Source organism: Vanessa tameamea, chromosome 7, assembly GCF_037043105.1.
Source record: "Vanessa tameamea isolate UH-Manoa-2023 chromosome 7, ilVanTame1 primary haplotype, whole genome shotgun sequence".
Lineage (NCBI taxonomy): Eukaryota > Metazoa > Arthropoda > Insecta > Lepidoptera > Nymphalidae > Vanessa > Vanessa tameamea.
In genome coordinates, this window is record NC_087315.1 from 1,477,544 (window position 1) to 1,497,500 (window position 19,957).

Sequence of the window (19,957 nt, forward strand, 5' to 3'; positions counted from 1 at the left end):
TTTATTACACATATTTATCAGTAAATGTATGTAATTCACACAATTATAAATTTAATATTTATCAAAAACATCACTGAAGCTTGTTGCCAGTATTAAATATTAAAAAAGCAAAATTTAAATTCCAACGAATTTTAATTTATTTGTAAACTTGATTATCATCTGATTTGTATTTTGTTAATTTCACCTTGTTCTATTTGCTTAATTTAAGAATATTTGCAACTAATTGTGAATTGTTCTCATTACATAAAAAATACAGATTAAGAATTTAGTGACAAAAAGGTAAAATATTGCTGTAAAATATGGATATAATTACAAGCACTGAAGACCTTTGCCCTGATAGTAAAACAATTCAAGAGAACATCCTTTTTGATATTATAAAGGAGGTGTGCGGTGATCAAAATTGTGTTCTTTCACCAAAGCTTGCTGGAAAAGTAAGGAGAATCATTGCTGACAGCGATTTATCACACTATTCCAGTTTACATAAACTAAGCACCGCTGATGAGAGTACTTCTACTTTACTAGGTTTACTTAATTCTTACTAAACAAGTAAATAACTTAAATTTTGAAGTCCAATTTCTTTAAAGTTAATTTCTTTTTCCAGGATTAATGCACAAAACTGACGCAGAGTTAACATTTGATGAACAAGCTGAATTGAACCAAGCAATCATCAACAAAATTCAGAACAAAATACCAATCTTAGCTTCTGACTTAGATAAATTAAAACAAAACATTGGCAGTGGAAAGAAAACAAGGAAAAACGAAATAAAAGATCTTCAAGAGAGTTTGGATGACAAACTTAATACATTGAAAGAACAAGAAAATGAAAAGGTTGAACTCATGGTGGAATGGCTGAACCATCGCCTGCAAGAAGTCTCATCGTTTAGTAACAATTCTAGTGAACTATTGACACTCAAAACAAGAATATTAGAGTTAAAATCTAAGTAAGTATTCACTTGACAAATATTGTTTATTTTATGACAACAAATATTTTAAGTAGTTCTTTGGTGTCAGTTTCCACCTAGAGGTACTTATAAATGCTATGTAACATTAAAATGCTTGAAAACAATACATAAATAACTCTAGTGCTTCTAGTGCTAATATATTGCTGCTAATATATACTTGAAAATATTTTTTTATAATAAAGTATTTGAAGTGCAATAAGAGCTTATTTTTTTTATATTTTTAATCTTTTGTATCTATGATACATACAATAGGATAAAAATTAAAAAAATCTAAAATATCTCAGATAAAATTATAGAATCAAAATTTTCAATTTTATGTAACTAATTTGACATTTAATACAGAAAATAAAATAGAAAAAAGTATTGCTAATGTATTGGGATATAATGTTTAGTATATTTTTAAATTTGTGTAATAAATGATAAGTGATTAGAAATGGTGACATTATTTTCAGAATACTGCATCTCCAAATTCTACGGAACATATACACTGAGACAAATCAGTCTATCAAAGCCTACAGTGAAATACACAAGGATCTTAAAGAGAGCATCAAAGAAACTGAACTGAGAATCAAAAACTTTAGAGATATTATTGAGAGCGATTACAATTAATTTTTTAATAGAAATTTAACATCTAATCTTTATATTTTCTATAAAATGGATGTTTATTGGAATAGTATTTGTGTATATTTAAAACATTAGAAACTTATAATAAATTCTAGTTAGTTATATTATTTTTAATTATTTATTTTGTAAAGTATGAAAAATTAAAACATATTTAAAAAGACTACATGTATCTTCTTTACAACTTTTGGGAAAATTATTATATAAGTAATCTTCTATGTGGTGCAAATATAGTTTTGTTTAAGCTTTTAAAAGATGTCCATGTGCTACCTCTTAACTTTTTTTACAATCAGGTATTTGCTATTAAAAGTTATCAATGAAAATAATTATAATGTAACACTAATATCATACATATCACCTATTTACTTTGAACTTCAGTTGGAATGACTTTTTTTGTGGTAAGGTTTTGAGCTAGACTGTCTTTGGTAGGTTCGACCCACTCATCTGATATTCTACCGCTAACAGTAAATATTAGGTAGTGTTGTGTTCCAGTCTAAAGTGTGAGTGAGTCACCGTCACTACAGGCACAAGGGACAACATCTTAGCTCCCAAAGTTTTTGGCGCATTGATTATCTTATGGAATAGTTAATATATCTTACTGCACTAATGTGGCTGTGGGCGGTGGTGACTACCATCAGGGGGCTCGTTTGTTTATTTATTTTAGCCGACATCGAGATAAACTACACGGCGATTTAATGTAGCTATGTAGGCAGACACCTTAACCTCTGATTTTCCAAAGGCAGACATATTCCACCATGCTGCACCAGTGCCGATCGTGGGCACAAATGGTACATTTTCATCTGACTCAAAATGCAGGTTTCCTGACGATAGGTATTTTTCTTCACTGTCGAACGCGAGATTAGAACACGAGTGGAATACAGCAATGGCTAGGTTAAAGCTGACCAAACTAAATGCACTAACCTATTAATAAAAAATAGATGACAAAAAAGCTTCAGCGATTTGTACGCGTCCAGTTTTAATCCACACCAGTTTCCAGTTCCATAGAATAACTATTATACGATACGAGGTAGCTAAAATTTAAATTAATTTATATATCTACCCAATGTAAATACTACCATTGCAAATACCTACGTTAATTTATCTTTTATATTCAATAAGTATTCGTATAGGAAAAATGCGCTATATAAGTTCGAAATACCATTCGTGTATGACATGTTTCAATGTTTTAATATATTCTTACAAATGAATAATAATATCGAGGAAATTGTGCAATTTGATCGTCATTTGTGAATAATAATTTTAAAGTACAAATTGACCCAGTGTCAAAGTTCATTAAATAGGTAATGATTCATATTTGAATATTTTTAAGACGTCTCATTTAAATTAAAATCCTAAACGTTATTCAAATCGAATTATAATAATTAAATCAAGTAGGCTCTCTAGTTCAGCTATAAATCGTCATGTTATAGGATCGAATTGAATGTAATGTTACCACCGATTCCAAAAAATGATTCTACCGTAAAGAGCCAGCAAGAAACTCAGTAAGTTTTTTTTTCCTCAAATACCATTATAGTCTACTTTTTAAATGCAGTTTCATTTTTAATATATCATGTTTAGGAATCAAAGAATACTGAATCGAAAATCCACGCTTTCAATCGTCGCATTGTGTAACAGATAGAACGAAATTACTTAATGTTTTTTTTTTGTAACAAAGACTTGGGTAAAAATGTCTATAGACAAAGTTATAATTTCTACGGAATTTTATTTTAGAAAAGAGAAACTTGCCACAGGAAGCCAATGTATAATATCATTACAGGAAGAACTTTTTTTACCTGTCACAAAGACCGTTACGTGATGCAATGCACATGTAAAACGAGGAGATTATTTTTCTATTATAAATTATTTAAAAGATAATCAGTAAACAGTTTTATCACATCGGTAGAAATGAATCAGACACGATTTTTAATAATTTCAAAGAATTATAATATTTGTTTGCTAGCCAAATAATAAAAAAAAAAATTATAATAAGATGAAAAGGATTTATTTAATTACTTAACATGTTTTCTAATTTTGATATCTTATGTTTCAATTATATATTACCTATATATTTAAAAGTAGTTATATTAATATACACACCCACCCCAAATAGGGAAGTACTTACTTATAATTTGGTTGAATTTTGTGCTGTGATTTTTTTGCAGTGATTGTAAATGACATGACTCGAATATGTATTAACAACAAATAAGTAAAACATCAGTCACCTTGGTAGGAATAGGTTGGTTCCCACTGTGAAGGCTGAAGTCATCTAAATTGTCCGTATGATGATAATTGATGAAGAAACTTGAGTCCGCAACAATTTATTTTTACAACACGTTCAAATATCCTAAGTCTACATTAAGAAGTAAAAAACAAAATATAATTACTTTTATAATTACTTAACTTACACAAGAAACTATTTTAAATAAGCTATTAAGTTATTGTTTACTTATGAATTACGATACTAATACATGTATGTACCTAATTTATATAATTATAGTATTCTAAGTTAGTTAATGTAATTTATTTCAGAGATCAAGCCGTATTGAGATTATACTGACTAATTATTTTACAATTAACTTAATTAACATTACATCTCATATATATAATCTCATAATCACTTGGTGGTAGGGTTTGGTGCCCGCCTGGAAAGGTACCACCCGCTCCATATTCTACCACCAAGCAGTAATACTTAGTATTATTGTGTTCCGGTTTAAAAGGAAACAAAACACAAGGAACATAACATTTCAGCTACCAAGGTTGGTGGTGCATTGGTTATGTAAGGAACGGTTTGTAATTCTTACAACGCAAATTTCTATGGGCGGTGGTGACCATCTTATCACTAGGTGGACCATTTGCCCGTCCACCTACCTATATCATAAAAAAAAACTAAATAAAGCTACTATACATAATTATAATTTCCTAACAAAACATGGTGTTACTAGAGTATAAAATTTCATACGTATTTGTACATTTAAAAAAAAATGTTTTTAATGTATTTTTAATAGTTACTTATCGGCCCTAACTTTGATTATTAATTTTTTTATCGAAATCGGTCAAGCCGTTGTGACACGATTGTGAACCAAAAGATTTACCTACTTACTGTTATAGATAATCGGCGATTTGTCTTTTCATACTGAAAATCTGAGCCATCTTCAGAACGTTATAATATAATAATAAATTATTGTACAACTTACACTTTCAAAAATATATTATTAATAAATACTTTGATTAACCTCAACGTTTATTATATACAACATTTTTTTTTAATTTCATGAATTCAGATATCATTAACTTTCTGAAGGATATTGTAAGTTACATTTAGTAAGTTGTAATAAAAATTTTTTTACAGGTAGTAAATGCCTATCTCATGCTGAGTATTTCCGAACAGTTTTCCCTAATTGGTTAAAATGTATGGTCACAGTATATGATTTTAAGTATCGTAGTGTAAAGTTGTATAGGCAAAACCTTCAATAATTGGGCTATATAATCTCGTATATCGTATATAATTTCAGTTTCTGAAATTTGCTCGTTCTATGTATTTAATGTTAAGCTTAATAATTTAGACTGAAAGGAGAGTATAGTAACAGTCTCTAATAATTTTAGCATACGTCATTATGCTGCTTGAATTCGGGTTGAATGCACATGGCAAATTTTCATTCATCACGTATAGTTTTCTTTACGATGTTTTCGTTAAATGCCGAGCACAAAATAAATTATAAGCACAAGTTAAGCACATTGGATTCAGTGGTGCTTGCATTTCGGAATCATCGAGTTTGAATTTAGTAGGTATCATCGTTTGAGATTCACGTTTAACCACTGAGCCATTACGGCTAATCTATAAATCTAGAATATTAATAAAAATGCAAAATTAACTGTCTAACTAATCACGGCTAAAATCTGAACAAATCTTAATGTTTGACATAGTATATTGATAAGGCCACACGCATATAAATTAAGGAAGGAGTCACAGGTATCAGCTAGTATTAGTATAGGCTATATTATTTATTTTCTTACTAAATATATAATTAACGACGTTAAAGATAAAACAAAGAAGTACAATCTGCATCGATCGCTAAGAAAATCCCTAGATTGTTTATGATTAAGTTTTGAATGTATAATCAAAAAATTTATAAATATAATATTATTTAAAACTTACAAAATAAAATAGGTAATATTAATAATTGTCTACATTTCTATATCCTTTCGTTTAATTATTTAATAATGATCACTGGATTGGGCCTAAAGTCCACACGAATAAACTATCAGAGTATTTATTATATTTATATATACCACTATTAGTTATTGTCAAAGTTTTATTATCACACACACACAGCCACGAGATAATGAAAATAAACTTTGTATTACAATTTAAAATAATAATTCTCAGATAACGAAACGCCATTGGAGACTACCTACACACATTAATCACAGATTATTGTATTTAGTAGTTTCACAGACTTGCAGTGATATGGAAGTGTGTTAAAAGTGTTAGTTTAAAAGTGCACGATATGATGGATACAATTGTTAAAATATTTCAGTAAGTACCAAAACATTTTTGTTTTGTTACATGTTATTGAATTATTAATATTAAGTATTTAAATATATACAAATATGAATTAAAAATTAGTTACTGTTAAATCTTGACCGCGTGATTTTATTGCTATTGAATTAAATAAAATTATTAAATGTTTTATTCTGAGAATATTAAAAAAAGAAGTATATAAAATTATTAAAATGATTGTCAACATTATAAATTTTAAAAAGATATGTTTTTACATTTATTTCTAGTTTGTAAATATGTTTTGTCACAAAGTATTGTTGATCTTAATCACGGGCTTACATTTAATTTAATGATTGACCTGCCACTTATAAGTGATAATTACAATAATAACGAATAAACATATATCATTTTTCCAACACAAAGAGTTTTTATATACCTAAAATTTCTCAATGTAATTATCTGTTATAGTCATTTGTTTTCTCGTAAAAAATAATTATCGAAATAAAGAAAAATTTAATTATACATCTACATGTACAGATAGACATAAAATACTCGTGAATGTTTAATTAATTAATTTTTTTGATCATATAATATATTTATTTAAAAAATAATTATGGAAATTAAGTCCTTAAATATATACAAATATGAATTCAAAATAGTTACTGTATAAATCTTGACCGCGTGGAATGGTGGTAGCATTTCCCCGCTGAATCGTAATTATGATCCTCTGGGTAAAAAACAAACCAGCACTCCTGTCACTAGCGGAGACAACACGAGGTGTAATTTTCGTAAAAACAAAAATTTATTTAATATCAAATTTAAATTTACGTACTGAGTATTATCAAAAAATAATAAAATTCTTGATACTGAATTATCAAATGGCGTGGATTTTGTCAGTTAAAACTTTCTGAAGAAATCATTACCTAACTTTATTTGGTTTTGAATTTAGTACAATGATATAAATTTGATTTAAAACCATTGTATTTTTTTTATACGAGTCTGTATTCATTCATTGTATGTAGTCAGGGCAACAAAAAAAAATTAAATGATGTAGTCTTGTAACATATTAAATATTTATAAGTAACGAAATAAGTGGTTAATTGATGTTGTAATTCAATTCAATTCTTTGCTAAATGACATTCAGTTGTGCTTCCTAACTACGTTAGCGACTGCATACCTTTTCTCCTTTTTCTCTTTCTGTCATCAGCAATTTAACAGTCGCAAGATAAAGCATTGTGTAATAATGCAACCATATTTTTTATAAGGCAAAAGGGCAATCCGACGGTAGGTCACCACCGCTCCTCGACATTAACGTTGTAAGAAGTATTAATAATTTCTTAAATCACACCAATCTTGGGAACAAAGATCAAATATATTATGACCCTTGCGCACAGTGAGCTGGTGTAACTACACCAGCTCGAACACACATCAAACTGGATTTTTAGCGGCGGAATCTGTAATGAGACGAGTGGATACAATCTCAGAAGGGCTTGCAACCTCCTACCACCGAGTAAATGTATTGTTTATAATGATATATTCATTACGTGAATAAGGACGCTAATTTAGAGTAAAACCTATGTTAACTATTGTCTATGAATATTATCAACATTTCGTTATAGAATGTATCTATATGTATTTACTCACCTGTGAGAAGTAAACGTAGTAAATAAACAAATATAAAACTGTGACCTACATACAGTCGTATAGTAAAGCAACGACATGTTTTTATGGCGATTAATAATTCTCGAACGTTAACATGAAGGTGTTTGACTGATAACTTATCTAAGTAGTAATTTAAAGAGCGATTTATTTAAACAAACTTCTACGGGAAATTTTACTTGTTAACGTGTGTAAAGTTTGAACTACCTATTTTCAGAGCGATATCAGCGACTTTGGGTATAGAATGGGCGCCGCTCCACCTGCCTTTGGCCCGTAGGCTACAGACCCTAGCAGCGACCACCTGGATATGTCTTATATTATTCGGAGAAGCCTTCTGCATATTCATTTACGTCCAGTTTTTGTATTCTTCGTACTGGTGGTTAGCGTTGCTGTATGGAGCGTGGTTATTGAATGACCTCGACGTTTGCAACAGAGGTGGTAGGATGTAAGTTTTCACTACTTTATTATAATGATGTATTCCTAGTCGATTTCGATCTTGCCAGGTGAAATTATAGAGCACGAGTGTGTGCCCGAACACAGTTGCACTCTCTATTCCCTCACTCTCATATTCCGATGGGACGGCAAATCCGACACGCCCGGAAAGAGATCAACGGCTTTACTTGCTGTCCGAGGCATGGGAGTTCTTTCCACTTCCAAGTTTAGGGGCAGTTATTGAAAAATTATCGAAAAACCCATTAACTTGTACCCGATCTCGGATTAAAACCCAAGATGTTGGGATGTGTAGCTTTAGACTAGACAGATTTAGACCAGCTAGTTAATTAAAATAACTTTAGTCATATTTTTAAGACAATAATTATTAATATAAAATTCATTTCAGAGTAGAATGGGTGAGGAATTGGTCTTTGTGGCGCTATTACCGAGATTATTTTCCAATAAACTTGGTTAAAACCGCCGAATTGGATACCTCGAAAAACTATCTATTCGCCTGCTTTCCCCATGGCGTGGTATGCTCTGGAGCTTTCGGTGCATTTGCCACAAATGCGTTAGACTTCTACAAGGTATTTCCAGGCATGACATGCAACATGATTACTCTGGGAGGCCATTTTAGAGTTCCATTATTTAGAGAATTGGTGCTTGCTTTGGGTAGTTGCGCTTCTTCTCAAGAGAGCTTGTTATATCTTCTTGATAAGAATAAAAATCAAGGAAAATGTGTGGTGCTATTTGTCGGAGGAGCTGCAGAGGCGTTGGATTCGCATCCGGGTGAATACAAAGTGATATTGAGCAGGAGGAAAGGTTTCGTTCGTGTTGCCATGAAATCTGGGTGAGTCTACTTTTTTTTATAATTAACGCGGTTTCATCCACGAAAAATACACGAGTAGAGGGATTTGAAAAAATTAAGATAAACAAATTTGATATAAAATATTTGCATGTCCTTTCGCAGTGGGAAAATTCTTCCCAAGTATAATACACGTCTTTTGTCTATGTAATTGTCTATATATTTGTTGGTACATAAATAAAATAAATAAATAATCATCCGTGTAGTGTACCTGTTTGTTGATAATAATCAGTCAGTCAGGACATTACCTTTTATAAATAGCAAGTGCATCTTTGATATACGTATGTTAACGTTGTCATCAACGATGTATAGCTTTAAATATTAATAAAAAAAATAAAGAATAAAAATAATGCTCAAAACAAAAATATAAACAATTATTTTATGTGTTGTACAATGGGACTTATGACTAATTAGCCATCTCTTCCAGACAACCCAATCTGAGAGAGATTTTTTAAAACCATCGGGGTAGGCGGTGTAGTCATAAACTTACAAATATTTACACAGTAATACTTATACTTAATACACATATATTACTACTATTATAAACTAATAAATATTTGAGATAGTAAAATGCTATATACATATAACGAAATTAATTGAAGTCGTCTAAATTATTACTTAGGTAATAGTTTTTAACAGCATTTATAAAAGTTGAAATTGATTGTGCTTTTTTTTTACTGGATGGACATTCCATAACTTTATGGCCTGTACAGTAAACGAGTTGTTTAGGAATTATGTTTTGTGCACAGGCATTTTGAGTATAATATATGTTATTAAGATCCTCATAATTTTTGAAATAAATTCTAGGGCACCACTAGTACCAGTATTTTCATTTGGAGAAACAGACGTATATCGTCCACTGAATAACAGTGAAGATAGTTTGCTCCGCAAGTTCCAGGATAAAGTGCGCCAGATCACGGGTATATCACCAGTGTTTCCAATAGGGAGAGGTGTATTCCAGTACTCATTTGGAGTACTCCCTCTTAGATCGCCCATCACTACAGTTGGTAAGTGTGTCTGACTGGTAATTTCAAATTATTTAATAGAGTTGTAATTTTAATTTTATGACTGACTTTATGACTTACGACTGACTTTATGACTTTTGACTGACTTTATGACTGTGATAATGCCAGATCGGTTTCGTTCACGGCGAACAATCTCAAGGGAGACCAGCTAACTATAAATACGTAAGATATATATTAGTGCATAAGTGACTGCAAACTCAGGTGCGTTCTCTATACCCTTAATCTCACAATCCGAAGGGATGGCACATCTGACACGACCGGAAAAAGTCCGGCGCAGAATTAATGGCTTTATGTGCTTCTCGTGCACTAGATTGTAAACACTTCCAACTCTCAGACTTCGGGCTGTTTTACGACAGAAAACCCAATAACTTTTTATCGGACCGACCTTGAGTTTGAAGCCAGAACCTCGGGATCTGTATCATTATATCAAGCTACTGGACCAATGAGGCAGAATCTTTATAATTATTATAGAGTACTATCACGCAGCTTCGCTTCGAGTCTTGATGTATTGTAGGTCATTTCATATTTTGACGTAAAACTTCTTAGTAGAATCAAAAAATATTTGATTCTGTTCCATGTGGCGTACAATACATTGAAACATTTTTACATATTTTATTGAATGAGATGTTTCTGACGTTTGATGTTTCTGTCTGTGACGACCTCCGTGGTCGAGTAGTGTGTATAACGGTTTTCATAGGTACGCCACACAGAGGTCCCGGGTTCGATTCCCGGCCGAGTCGATGTAGAAAAAAAGTTAATTATTTTTCTATGTTGTCTTGGTTCTGGGTGTTTGTGGTACCGTCGTTACTTCTGATTTTCCATAACACAAGTGCTTTAGCTACTTACATTGGGATCAGAGTAATGTATGTGATGTTGTCCAATATTTATTTATTATTTATTATTATTTCTTATGTGAGAATATTGTAGCTCCAAGTCTCCACGCTACACATACTTACATATTTTAGGTTTATGGCAAATCAGGACAAAAGCTGTAAGTGTCAGCTTTTCTTTCGATGTTTTCCGTCACCGCTGAGTAAAAGATGCATTGTCATAAACATAAATAATTAAATAAAATAATACTATATTATTAAAAAAACAGAAATTAATATGACTTTAATTGAATTGAATAATAATTAATTATTCACAATACTATTTATTCTAGCAGACATCCAGTTATTTAAAGGACACATGCAAGCTATAAATTAAATAATTATTTTAAATATTTGCTAGAATAATCTTATCAAACGCAAAGTATGATAAAAAATTCGTGTAGTATCGATTTCGTCATTTTCAAAGCGATTTTCCATAGTACATTTTAATTTGATAAGATGTTCGACTTGTCAATAGCCGTAAATCATATAATGTAATTAGTTTAGAGCAACAAAATATAGCAATAGATATTTAATATAAAGAGAAAACATACTGCCTACCTATCTATATATCTATCTAGATGGAGTATGGATAGACAGACCTTAGATTTACGTATTCTATGCCATTTGCTATTGGATCTGCAATCACGAAATGATTGTAGTGCACAATATAGCCTTTATTTTAATAGTATTTAACTGCCTTGTCGATCTAATGCGGTCTCAGATTCGAATCTAAGATCACTAAAATAAAGCTATCGAGTATATCTGGCAATTAATTTTTAACATTCAGGCTGTTACGATACAGTGACGTGTCTAGGAAATCACGTAACGTCACTCCGGTCGCGTTAAATTGTGCACTAAAACAACGTCTGTTTTTGCCATGGCTGGCCATAAAACAATAATATTATAATAATATTTATTAAGATATTTAATTATGTATTAAGGGTTTTTATATTTCAGTTGGTGTACCAATGGAGATAGAGAAAAACTTAGACCCAACCAGTGAAGAAGTGGACGCAGTACACGCTGAGTTCACACGAAGATTAATCGACCTCTTTGAATCTGAAAAATCAAAGTATTTAACGGACCATAAGAATACACATTTAGTCATTACCTAGACTTTACTAGCCAACATATAAATTATCCAAGACTGTGATTAGATGCACGAACATGCCAATATACTGTAGTAATTGAGTAATGTTTTGTGACAAAAAATATCAAGTATTGCAAATTCGTTTTCATAAAACACTTGTATCATTACGTCATAATTGTATTGACTGCATCTGTTTCATTTGAGGTCGGTGCCGTTTTATCAATTCGTCTCTTTCTCTCTTATGATATTAGTAGATCTATTTTTTTATCATTTGCCTTTGTCTTGCCTAGTTGTCCTAGTTCTGGTAATATGACTCATGCCTCAATTTGAATGAAAATAACACTAGCGGCAATTGATAAAGTCATTTTATTTAAAGCGAAGGTAGCTATTTATACAAACATTCCTAGAAGAAGTATAATATTATGAGCTATGTATTAACTACCTATAGCGCACAAACTGTCAACCATATTTTTCCCCCTTCGAAGGTTGAATTTAAAAAATAGTCTTATGTCCTTTCGTGGGACTCAAATTATCTCCATACCAAATTTTACCGAAATCGGGGTTAAAGCGTGAAGAGGTAACAGAGTTACTATCGTATTTGCAATATTAGTATTGATACTTGTGATCGGACTTTAGTCTGTTTAACTTTTAATACCAAAAATATTAGCGGGCTGTATTTTATCATCCTGTCAAAATTTAACGATTATAAACAATATAATTTTTACTCGTATTTTACGATTATTAGTGAAAAATCAACTACCCACTTCTATTTACCTCTCGCTCGCACAGTGTTGCTATCTATACTCTAAGCCGGTAAAGAGTTTAGATATTGAGCACTGAGCGTGTTAGGGAATGCTAAATAAAGGCGACATTTTCAATTAAATTCTATATCTGCACTAGTTTAATTACCTTCCTATTGCTACATTCTATTGTTATTTCTACGTTTGACGTAGACGTGTAGGTATTTTCTTGTTATTGTCTGAATTAATATATATTATTATATTCGAATTTAAAATATATCGAAAGACAAATTTAAAGGTGTTTTATATTATTAAATTCTTTTAACTCCTTAATAATCCTTTTAATTCTTTATAAAATAACATTTAACAAATTTTGAGTAGATAGTAACATACAAGAATTAGACTTGTAGCACCGAATGCTCGAGTTTTTACTCCTGTTTTTTATTTTATATTTAAGGTATTTTGTTAATATTGCCTCCGTTTATGAAATACTAAATCAAGTTTATTTACAATATTGCAAAGAATGTACAAATTATAATGTAGAAATTATATATAATTACAAGAATGTTATATTTGTAATGGGTACTCGAATGTATAATTTTAATATTAAATAGTTGATTTTCTACTAAGTCGTTTCACTATGGTTTGTCTTGTTAATAATTATCATTTTATATATTATACACTAGCTACCCTATATTCAACTTTCAAATTAAAGAACAAATATATAAAGAATAATTCTTGTTTTCGTTTTTTTCTGCTATAATAATATGCATGTATTTAAGATCTAAGCTTACAGACGGCTCTGTTTTAAACGATGTACGATATACGATAGACACGTGCAAAAAAATTCATCAATAATATTGTATTTTTCTAGCACTAATTACTTTTATCAAATTATTCCGACACAACAATGTAGAAAAAGTATAATAGATTATTTGGAATAATCTATCTATAACTTTTTACTTCAACTCTTTAATTGGTGGTAGGGCTGTCTGGTTAGGTACCACCCACTCATCAGATATTCTAGCACCAACCAGCAATACTTTAAATTGTTGTTTTCCGGTTTGAAGGGTGAGTGAGTCAGCGTAACTACAGGCACAAGGGACATAACCTCTTAGCTCCCAAGATTGGTGGCGCATTGGTGTGATGTGAGGCAGCGCCAATATCTATGGGGTGTGGTGACCACTTACAATCAGGTGCCCCATTTGTCTGTCGACCTAACTATTACCTAAAAAAATAAATAACCTGATAATAAAAGGTATATTGCATGGTATCGAAACCCGATTAATAAAATCACACACTATATTAAAAAATCGCGCTATAACAATCAGAAATCGATGTTGTTAAAATTATCCAATTGGTACATCGGCATCAAATATATGACAAACCTAACATTCAATTTATAACTATCAGAAAAAGCGTTGTCATTATAATATGAGATCAGGCAAACGACATAAGCTTAATATTTATTTATTTATTTAAATACTTTATTGACCACCACAAAGTTAATGGGATAAAAGGCGGACTTAATGCCTGAAGGCATTCTCTGCCAGTCAACCTTTAGGTCAAACAGAAAACCATGAAGGCGGTAATTAAAAATCAATTAACAATATATGCAAATGCTTATATAAAACTACGTAAAAAAAATATATCCATATAGTATCTACAAAATAAATATAGATCTATACTGTCTAACGTAAAAACATATATATAATATAACAATAGTTAATTTAATAATAATAGTGCATAACAGAAGTCATAAGAGCTAGGGGCTTTCTGGCAATATGTGCTCACGTAGACGAGTTTTAAAAGTAAATTTAGAGGTAGCTTTTCTAATATGTTCTGGTACTTTGCTCCATAAAATCGGACAGCTTGAACGGAGTAGGAATTAGAGACGAAACCGGAAGTGTTTCTATTTTAAAATTACTACAAGTAAGAGCGTCCGCTAAACCCGCGCGTGTGTTCGAAGCGTTCGATCGCTCCGAGCGCCTGACGCGCGCCAGGCAGCCGACGACGCGCGACGTCGCGGCGACGCTCGTCGCTCAGTACATTTAGAGCCACAAGCCTCACGCCGCAGGTGTGAAACTCCGACGCACGCGCCCACGTCATTTTTATTATTCCAATTCTGCTTATATTATTTTTCTATACTTTAGCGCGAATTTTAGTAGGCGCCCTAAAGGTTGTGGATATTAGCCCTTTTAGAACCAGACCACCTAATTTTGAACATACGACCTCGGTAGGATAAAATGAAACATTAAGATAAATTTTACTATTTTTATTTTAAATATTTACATTTTATATACAAGTTTTATCAATTTCACACACGCTGGCTCCACTGCGCGCGTTACTCTTTTGAGCATAACGTATTCGTTACATTTTGCATTTACAGCCCTCGCTGTAATATTTGAAGAAAGGTTAAATCTAGAATACATAACCTGTGCACAAAATCCAGTTACAGATCAAGTGTTTTTAATTTTCCCCTTTTTTGTCTTTTAGAAACATAAATGTCCATAGTTTCTTGATTTAAATAATATTATATCGAATCGTAACTGGACCATATATCGACATCGATAAAGTTCTAGAGGGAATGGCAGAGAATAAATGATTAGTTTTTTTATTTTAGCATCGATAAATCTAAAATATTAAAAAAAAATCTTCTCGAAATACAATCAACTTGAAAAGTTAAAAACAACAATATATTACTGTACAAAATTAAATAACATCAACAAAAAGGCTAAAACCTGGAATCTGTTAAAAAAGAAGATTTAGCGCAAAGACATTCAAATGAATTAAATAATGAGACATCAAGTTTCTCGATTAAATTAAATCCATGGATAAAAATATAACGAGAATGAAGTTTAATACCGTCTTTCAACGAATAAACATGACAACAATAAAATAGAAAACCACATGCATATTATAATAAGAAGGAAGTACTTAGTGTTGCACACAACGAAAAAATTGGCACCAAGTAAAAAATTATACAGTCTTAAGTGAAATAAAAATGCCGTATAATTTCTGTTAGAGCAGAGGAGGCAGAATAAGTAGATAAATGATTATAATTAAATGAAAAACTTTAATGTTCGTGTTTTGAATTATTTCCCACGATAGAGGTGTTTAAATTAAGTAACAAAGCATTTAATTCTAAAACCTATTAATGTAAAATAAAGTTTGATCCCATATTATTGTTAGTCTGAATATTCATTGACTTAGTATTAACTGACCACTCTGTGGTACAGCATAAAATTGTTCATAACTGATCACATCAGAAAACAAGGTTAACATATTTTATAGAATAAGAAAAAATCACCGAAACAAAACCGCGTCAAAATTATGAATACAACGTTGTTACTTTAAGTTAGAATACTGGAATAAAATCTTTGTATATAGGTGGATGTCGAAATATATTTTAAGCCAAAGGCTTTTGTTACAGTCGAAAGTTTAAGGTCTAAAACCTGTAAAAATAAATCACGCTTGCTTCGGATGCTGTGTTGTCGTTGACGCGAGGGGTTTAAAGCATTGAAGCAAAAACGCGGTGTACATAACGAACGCTATTGATAGAGCTATCAATGCGTACATGAATATATTCAGCTCGGGCTGCCTGAATCTGTTCTTTCGCAGCCATTCTAATACCTCATTTTCTTCCATCACGTCACCTAAAAGATATAATAAAAGTAAATAAATGTTATCTTTGACATAAACAGTTAATTAATATGCAGACTTTTATAAAATTTTACCTCTATATATACTGGGGAAGCGTTTCCTAAAGTAAACAATAGCTGGTAATTTAGTGACACCCCATTTGCGGGCGTATCGAGGATCATGCATTTTAACAAATGTTATGTCCAAATTATCGGTCTCACTGTCAATTTTTTCCAGTTTGTCTAAAACTGCGCGACTCTCAGCTGTATTCTCATCTGAAAATAAACTAACATTAGCAATCAAGTTTATTATGATTTAACTTAAACTACATGCGTAAACTTACAAAAATAAACAGCGAGGAATTCGTTTTCCTCCAGTAATTTATCCAACATTTTACGATTAACTTCCTCAATTTCATTTTTTAGTTCAAAAACTTCTTGAGATGTTAACCATTGGAGAACTCTATCCACTTGATGGAGATCGCCGTCGTAGAACATTGGTGTTTGTTTTCGAAAGTACACAAGCGAAGGTATATTAATTATGTTATATTTGGCAGCTGATTCAGGACTAGCTATTTTAACAAAATCTATACCAAACTGGTCAACTTCTCCATCGATCTGTTCGAGAGACTCGAGAATATCTTGACATTCTGGACAGTCCTCCTCGTCATCTAAAACATAAGAAATATACTTAAATATAGATTAATTTTCAAAACATGCTTCCAATCTTTGTGGAGCTTGGGTATTGAAATATAATTTTTAATTAATTGAATATATCACTGTTATTATTACAGTAATTGTCTGCTAACGATTATGTTGTAGTAGTCTTGTGATGTATGCATGTACTCAAAAGAAATAATCGAATACTACTTACAGAAAAATACTGCAAGTAAATGTGATTCGTAAAGCAGTCTCTCAAGCATTCGATCATTAACCGATTCAATTTCATCAGCTAATTCACGATTGTCATCATCAATCAGCCATTCTAGTATAGATTCTTCATTTTGCAAGTCACCTTCGAAGAGAAGAGGATTGCCATTCCTGTAAAATTGTTTATAAAATATTATTTCAGAAAAAAAATATACTCAATTACTCTTATGACTTTATTATTTTTCACCTAAAGTAAACCATTGCTGGGAAAGTCTTTATAGAGTATCTCTTCGCAAGCTGTGGATCTTGTATCTTAACCATGTGAATACCATATACATCACATTCGTCGTCAATCTTTTCCAATTCCTCAAGTATGTGATCGCAAATGTGGCAATTTAATTTGTCTAAAAAAATAGTCATAACTTTATTTCAAACAAAGAATACACCCTTTGGGTATTTCATAAATATTAATCTTTAACTCACAAAAATAAACTGCTAGATATTGTGTCTCTTCTACCATTTTCTCTAACATTACTCTGGTTATAAGCTCGATGCGATCTTCTGTTTTTTGAGTAATTAGCCATTGAAGAACTTCTTCCTCTTCAGCCAAAGAATCCTCATATACATTAGGTATATTGTGTTCAAAATATACTAAAACTGGAAAGTCAGTCGCTCCGTAACTTTCTGCTATGGAATAATCTTGAGTTTTAACGAATTTAATTCCATGTCTATCGCAGTCATCGTCAATATTTTCAAGCTCTTCCAGGATTCCATTACATTGCTCACAATCAAGAGAATCTATAAATGAAACCAATGTTAGTAACTTAAATTGACAAGCAAAAAAATAAAGATGCAGAAATGTTTGGTTACATACAGGAAGCGCCAACTACCAATCCTACCATTAAGGAATTTCTAAGGGATTTCAGTTTCTGAGTTCTTAACGTAGGAAATATAAAATAGAGGAACTACCAGCGTACTTAAAATCAAAAATCTTGTAATCCTAGTAAATGTTAGGAAATAATAAAATTAACAACATTTTCTAGTGTGCATACAGACAAAGGAACAAGTGCGCATATTGTGACAGACATGCGACATGCAACATAGGAGTATGGTATCGAGACAGGACGGATAATTTCAAGGCCAGACATGTTTCTCTTAAGGGGTAGAGAAGTACCGTCTATCTCCTGCCCTTCCTCGTCGTCGTGTTCTCTAATACTCTTTTTCGGCTTTTTCGCTGTTTTTGCATTGCACAATTCGCACAATGTTTTATTCCCTAATAAAAAGTAAGATAGTGTTATGTTTTTACATAATTCATTATATTCTTGTAAATTTATTACCGTGTTACTTGATTATTGCCCTGGGTTAAATATATTAATAAAACGTCAATACTTGTTAAGCTAAATTACATTTATATGAAATTTATAATTTTATTAATATGTAAAATTCTTTAGAAATAATCAGTTTAATGTTAAGATTGTTTGAAGACGGTAAAATTACTAATGCTTACAGAAATAAACCGCTAAAGATGCCGATTCTTCTATCAAATCCAATAATTCTTGACCTTCGAGTGCTTCTATAACATCACCTGCAGGGTTCTTCTGCGTAAGTAGCCAACTGAGCAGTTGTTGCCCATCGTACAAATCACCTGTATTTATTAAAATTTTAAAATAGACCAATACAACTTTAACTTTACCAATAGAAGATTAATTAAATATATTATAATAGTTACCTGCATATATAACGGGTTCCTTAGAATTCAATTTGAAGAATAGTACGGCAGGTAAGGCAAACACCCCAAATTCTTTAGCCATCTGTCGGTCATCTATTTTGACGAAGTTAATGCCAGCGGCATCAGCATCATCGTCTATATGTTCGATTTCCGCCAGTACTTTTGGACATTGTTTGCAGTCATTACTGTCTAAAACATGTGACAATGGAATACAGATGGAATTTAAAGATATATTAAAAAAAAGAATTAGAGAGATTGTAATATAATTACATCCCAAGCTACTTTGGGACTATTATGTTTAATTTCATCTGTAATTACTGATTTTAAATATTTACATTAACGCAACGGAAGAACTCACAAAAGAATACAGCCACATAGTCAGATGTTTGTCTTATTTTTTGGAACATTTTCTGATTGACCTTCTCAATGTGGTCCGTTAGCTCCATGTTTTCTGGATTTGTTAGCCAGTCGAGTATTTCTTCTTCGTCATCCATATCGCCATCATAGTTTATATATTTTGTTTTTCTAAAGTATGTTATACCAGGTGGATTTCTAAATCCATATTTCTTCGCCATCAACCGATCGCTACATTTAACAATTTTTATACCATATTCAGCAGCTTCATCGTCGATAAGTTCTACGTGACGCAGTATTCTCGGACTAAGAGGATCATCATCTCTGTCTGTAATATTTTTAAATGAAATGTTAATTATAATTTCGGTAAGGTTCACGAAATATAACATAGTATCATTTTAATACTCACAAAAGACAACAGCTAAAAATTCTTTTGTTTCAATATATTTAAATAATTTGTCTCTATCTATTTCTTCGATGCTCTCATCTTCCTTTTGACTAACCATCCAATCAAGAACTTCAGTTTCATCCAATAAGTTTCCTAAAATATTTTAAGTGTTACATTTTATTGAAGAACCTCCCGTTTTAATTTAAAT

The 19,957-nt window shown here is 31.3% G+C and overlaps 2 protein-coding genes across 8 annotated transcripts in view; one reads left to right on the forward strand and one right to left on the reverse strand.

The window, feature by feature from the left end:
* Positions 1-185: 185 nt before the first annotated feature.
* LOC113392216 (2-acylglycerol O-acyltransferase 2-like) lies at positions 186-12,458 on the forward strand. 2 transcript variants are annotated; one of them, XM_026628517.2, is made up of 6 exons: positions 186-522; positions 602-895; positions 7,972-8,188; positions 8,582-9,025; positions 9,848-10,047; positions 11,895-12,458. In XM_026628517.2, exons 1-6 carry the CDS (start codon positions 300-302, stop codon positions 12,050-12,052), a joined length of 1,536 nt encoding a protein of 511 aa, XP_026484302.1. In that variant the 5' UTR covers positions 186-299; the 3' UTR covers positions 12,053-12,458. The 2 variants fall into 2 exon arrangements, with proteins under 2 accessions (XP_026484302.1, XP_064071479.1); XM_064215409.1 differs by lacking the exons at positions 186-522; positions 602-895 and adding an exon at positions 5,987-6,120 and having other exon boundaries at positions 7,961-8,188; positions 11,895-12,452.
* Positions 12,459-15,027: 2,569 nt separating this feature from the next.
* LOC113392214 (FK506-binding protein 5) overlaps positions 15,028-19,957 on the reverse strand; it is a 27,935-nt gene continuing 23,005 nt past the window's right edge. For 3 of the 6 annotated variants that reach the window (XM_064215347.1, XM_026628510.2, XM_064215346.1), the window contains 11 exons: positions 19,771-19,902; positions 19,366-19,689; positions 19,008-19,196; positions 18,786-18,923; positions 18,453-18,551; positions 17,762-18,076; positions 17,526-17,682; positions 17,283-17,449; positions 16,753-17,079; positions 16,505-16,684; positions 15,028-16,423 (listed from right to left, as the gene is read on the reverse strand). In XM_064215347.1, the coding sequence (XP_064071417.1) occupies positions 16,236-16,423; positions 16,505-16,684; positions 16,753-17,079; positions 17,283-17,449; positions 17,526-17,682; positions 17,762-18,076; positions 18,453-18,551; positions 18,786-18,923; positions 19,008-19,196; positions 19,366-19,689; positions 19,771-19,902 (2,216 nt within the window). In that variant the 3' untranslated portion in view covers positions 15,028-16,235. Of the gene's footprint in view, positions 16,424-16,504; positions 16,685-16,752; positions 17,080-17,282; positions 17,450-17,525; positions 17,683-17,761; positions 18,077-18,452; positions 18,552-18,781; positions 18,924-19,007; positions 19,197-19,365; positions 19,690-19,770; positions 19,903-19,957 lie in introns of those variants that run through there. The other 3 variants (XM_026628513.2, XM_064215348.1, XR_010309178.1) reach the window with 2 other exon arrangements.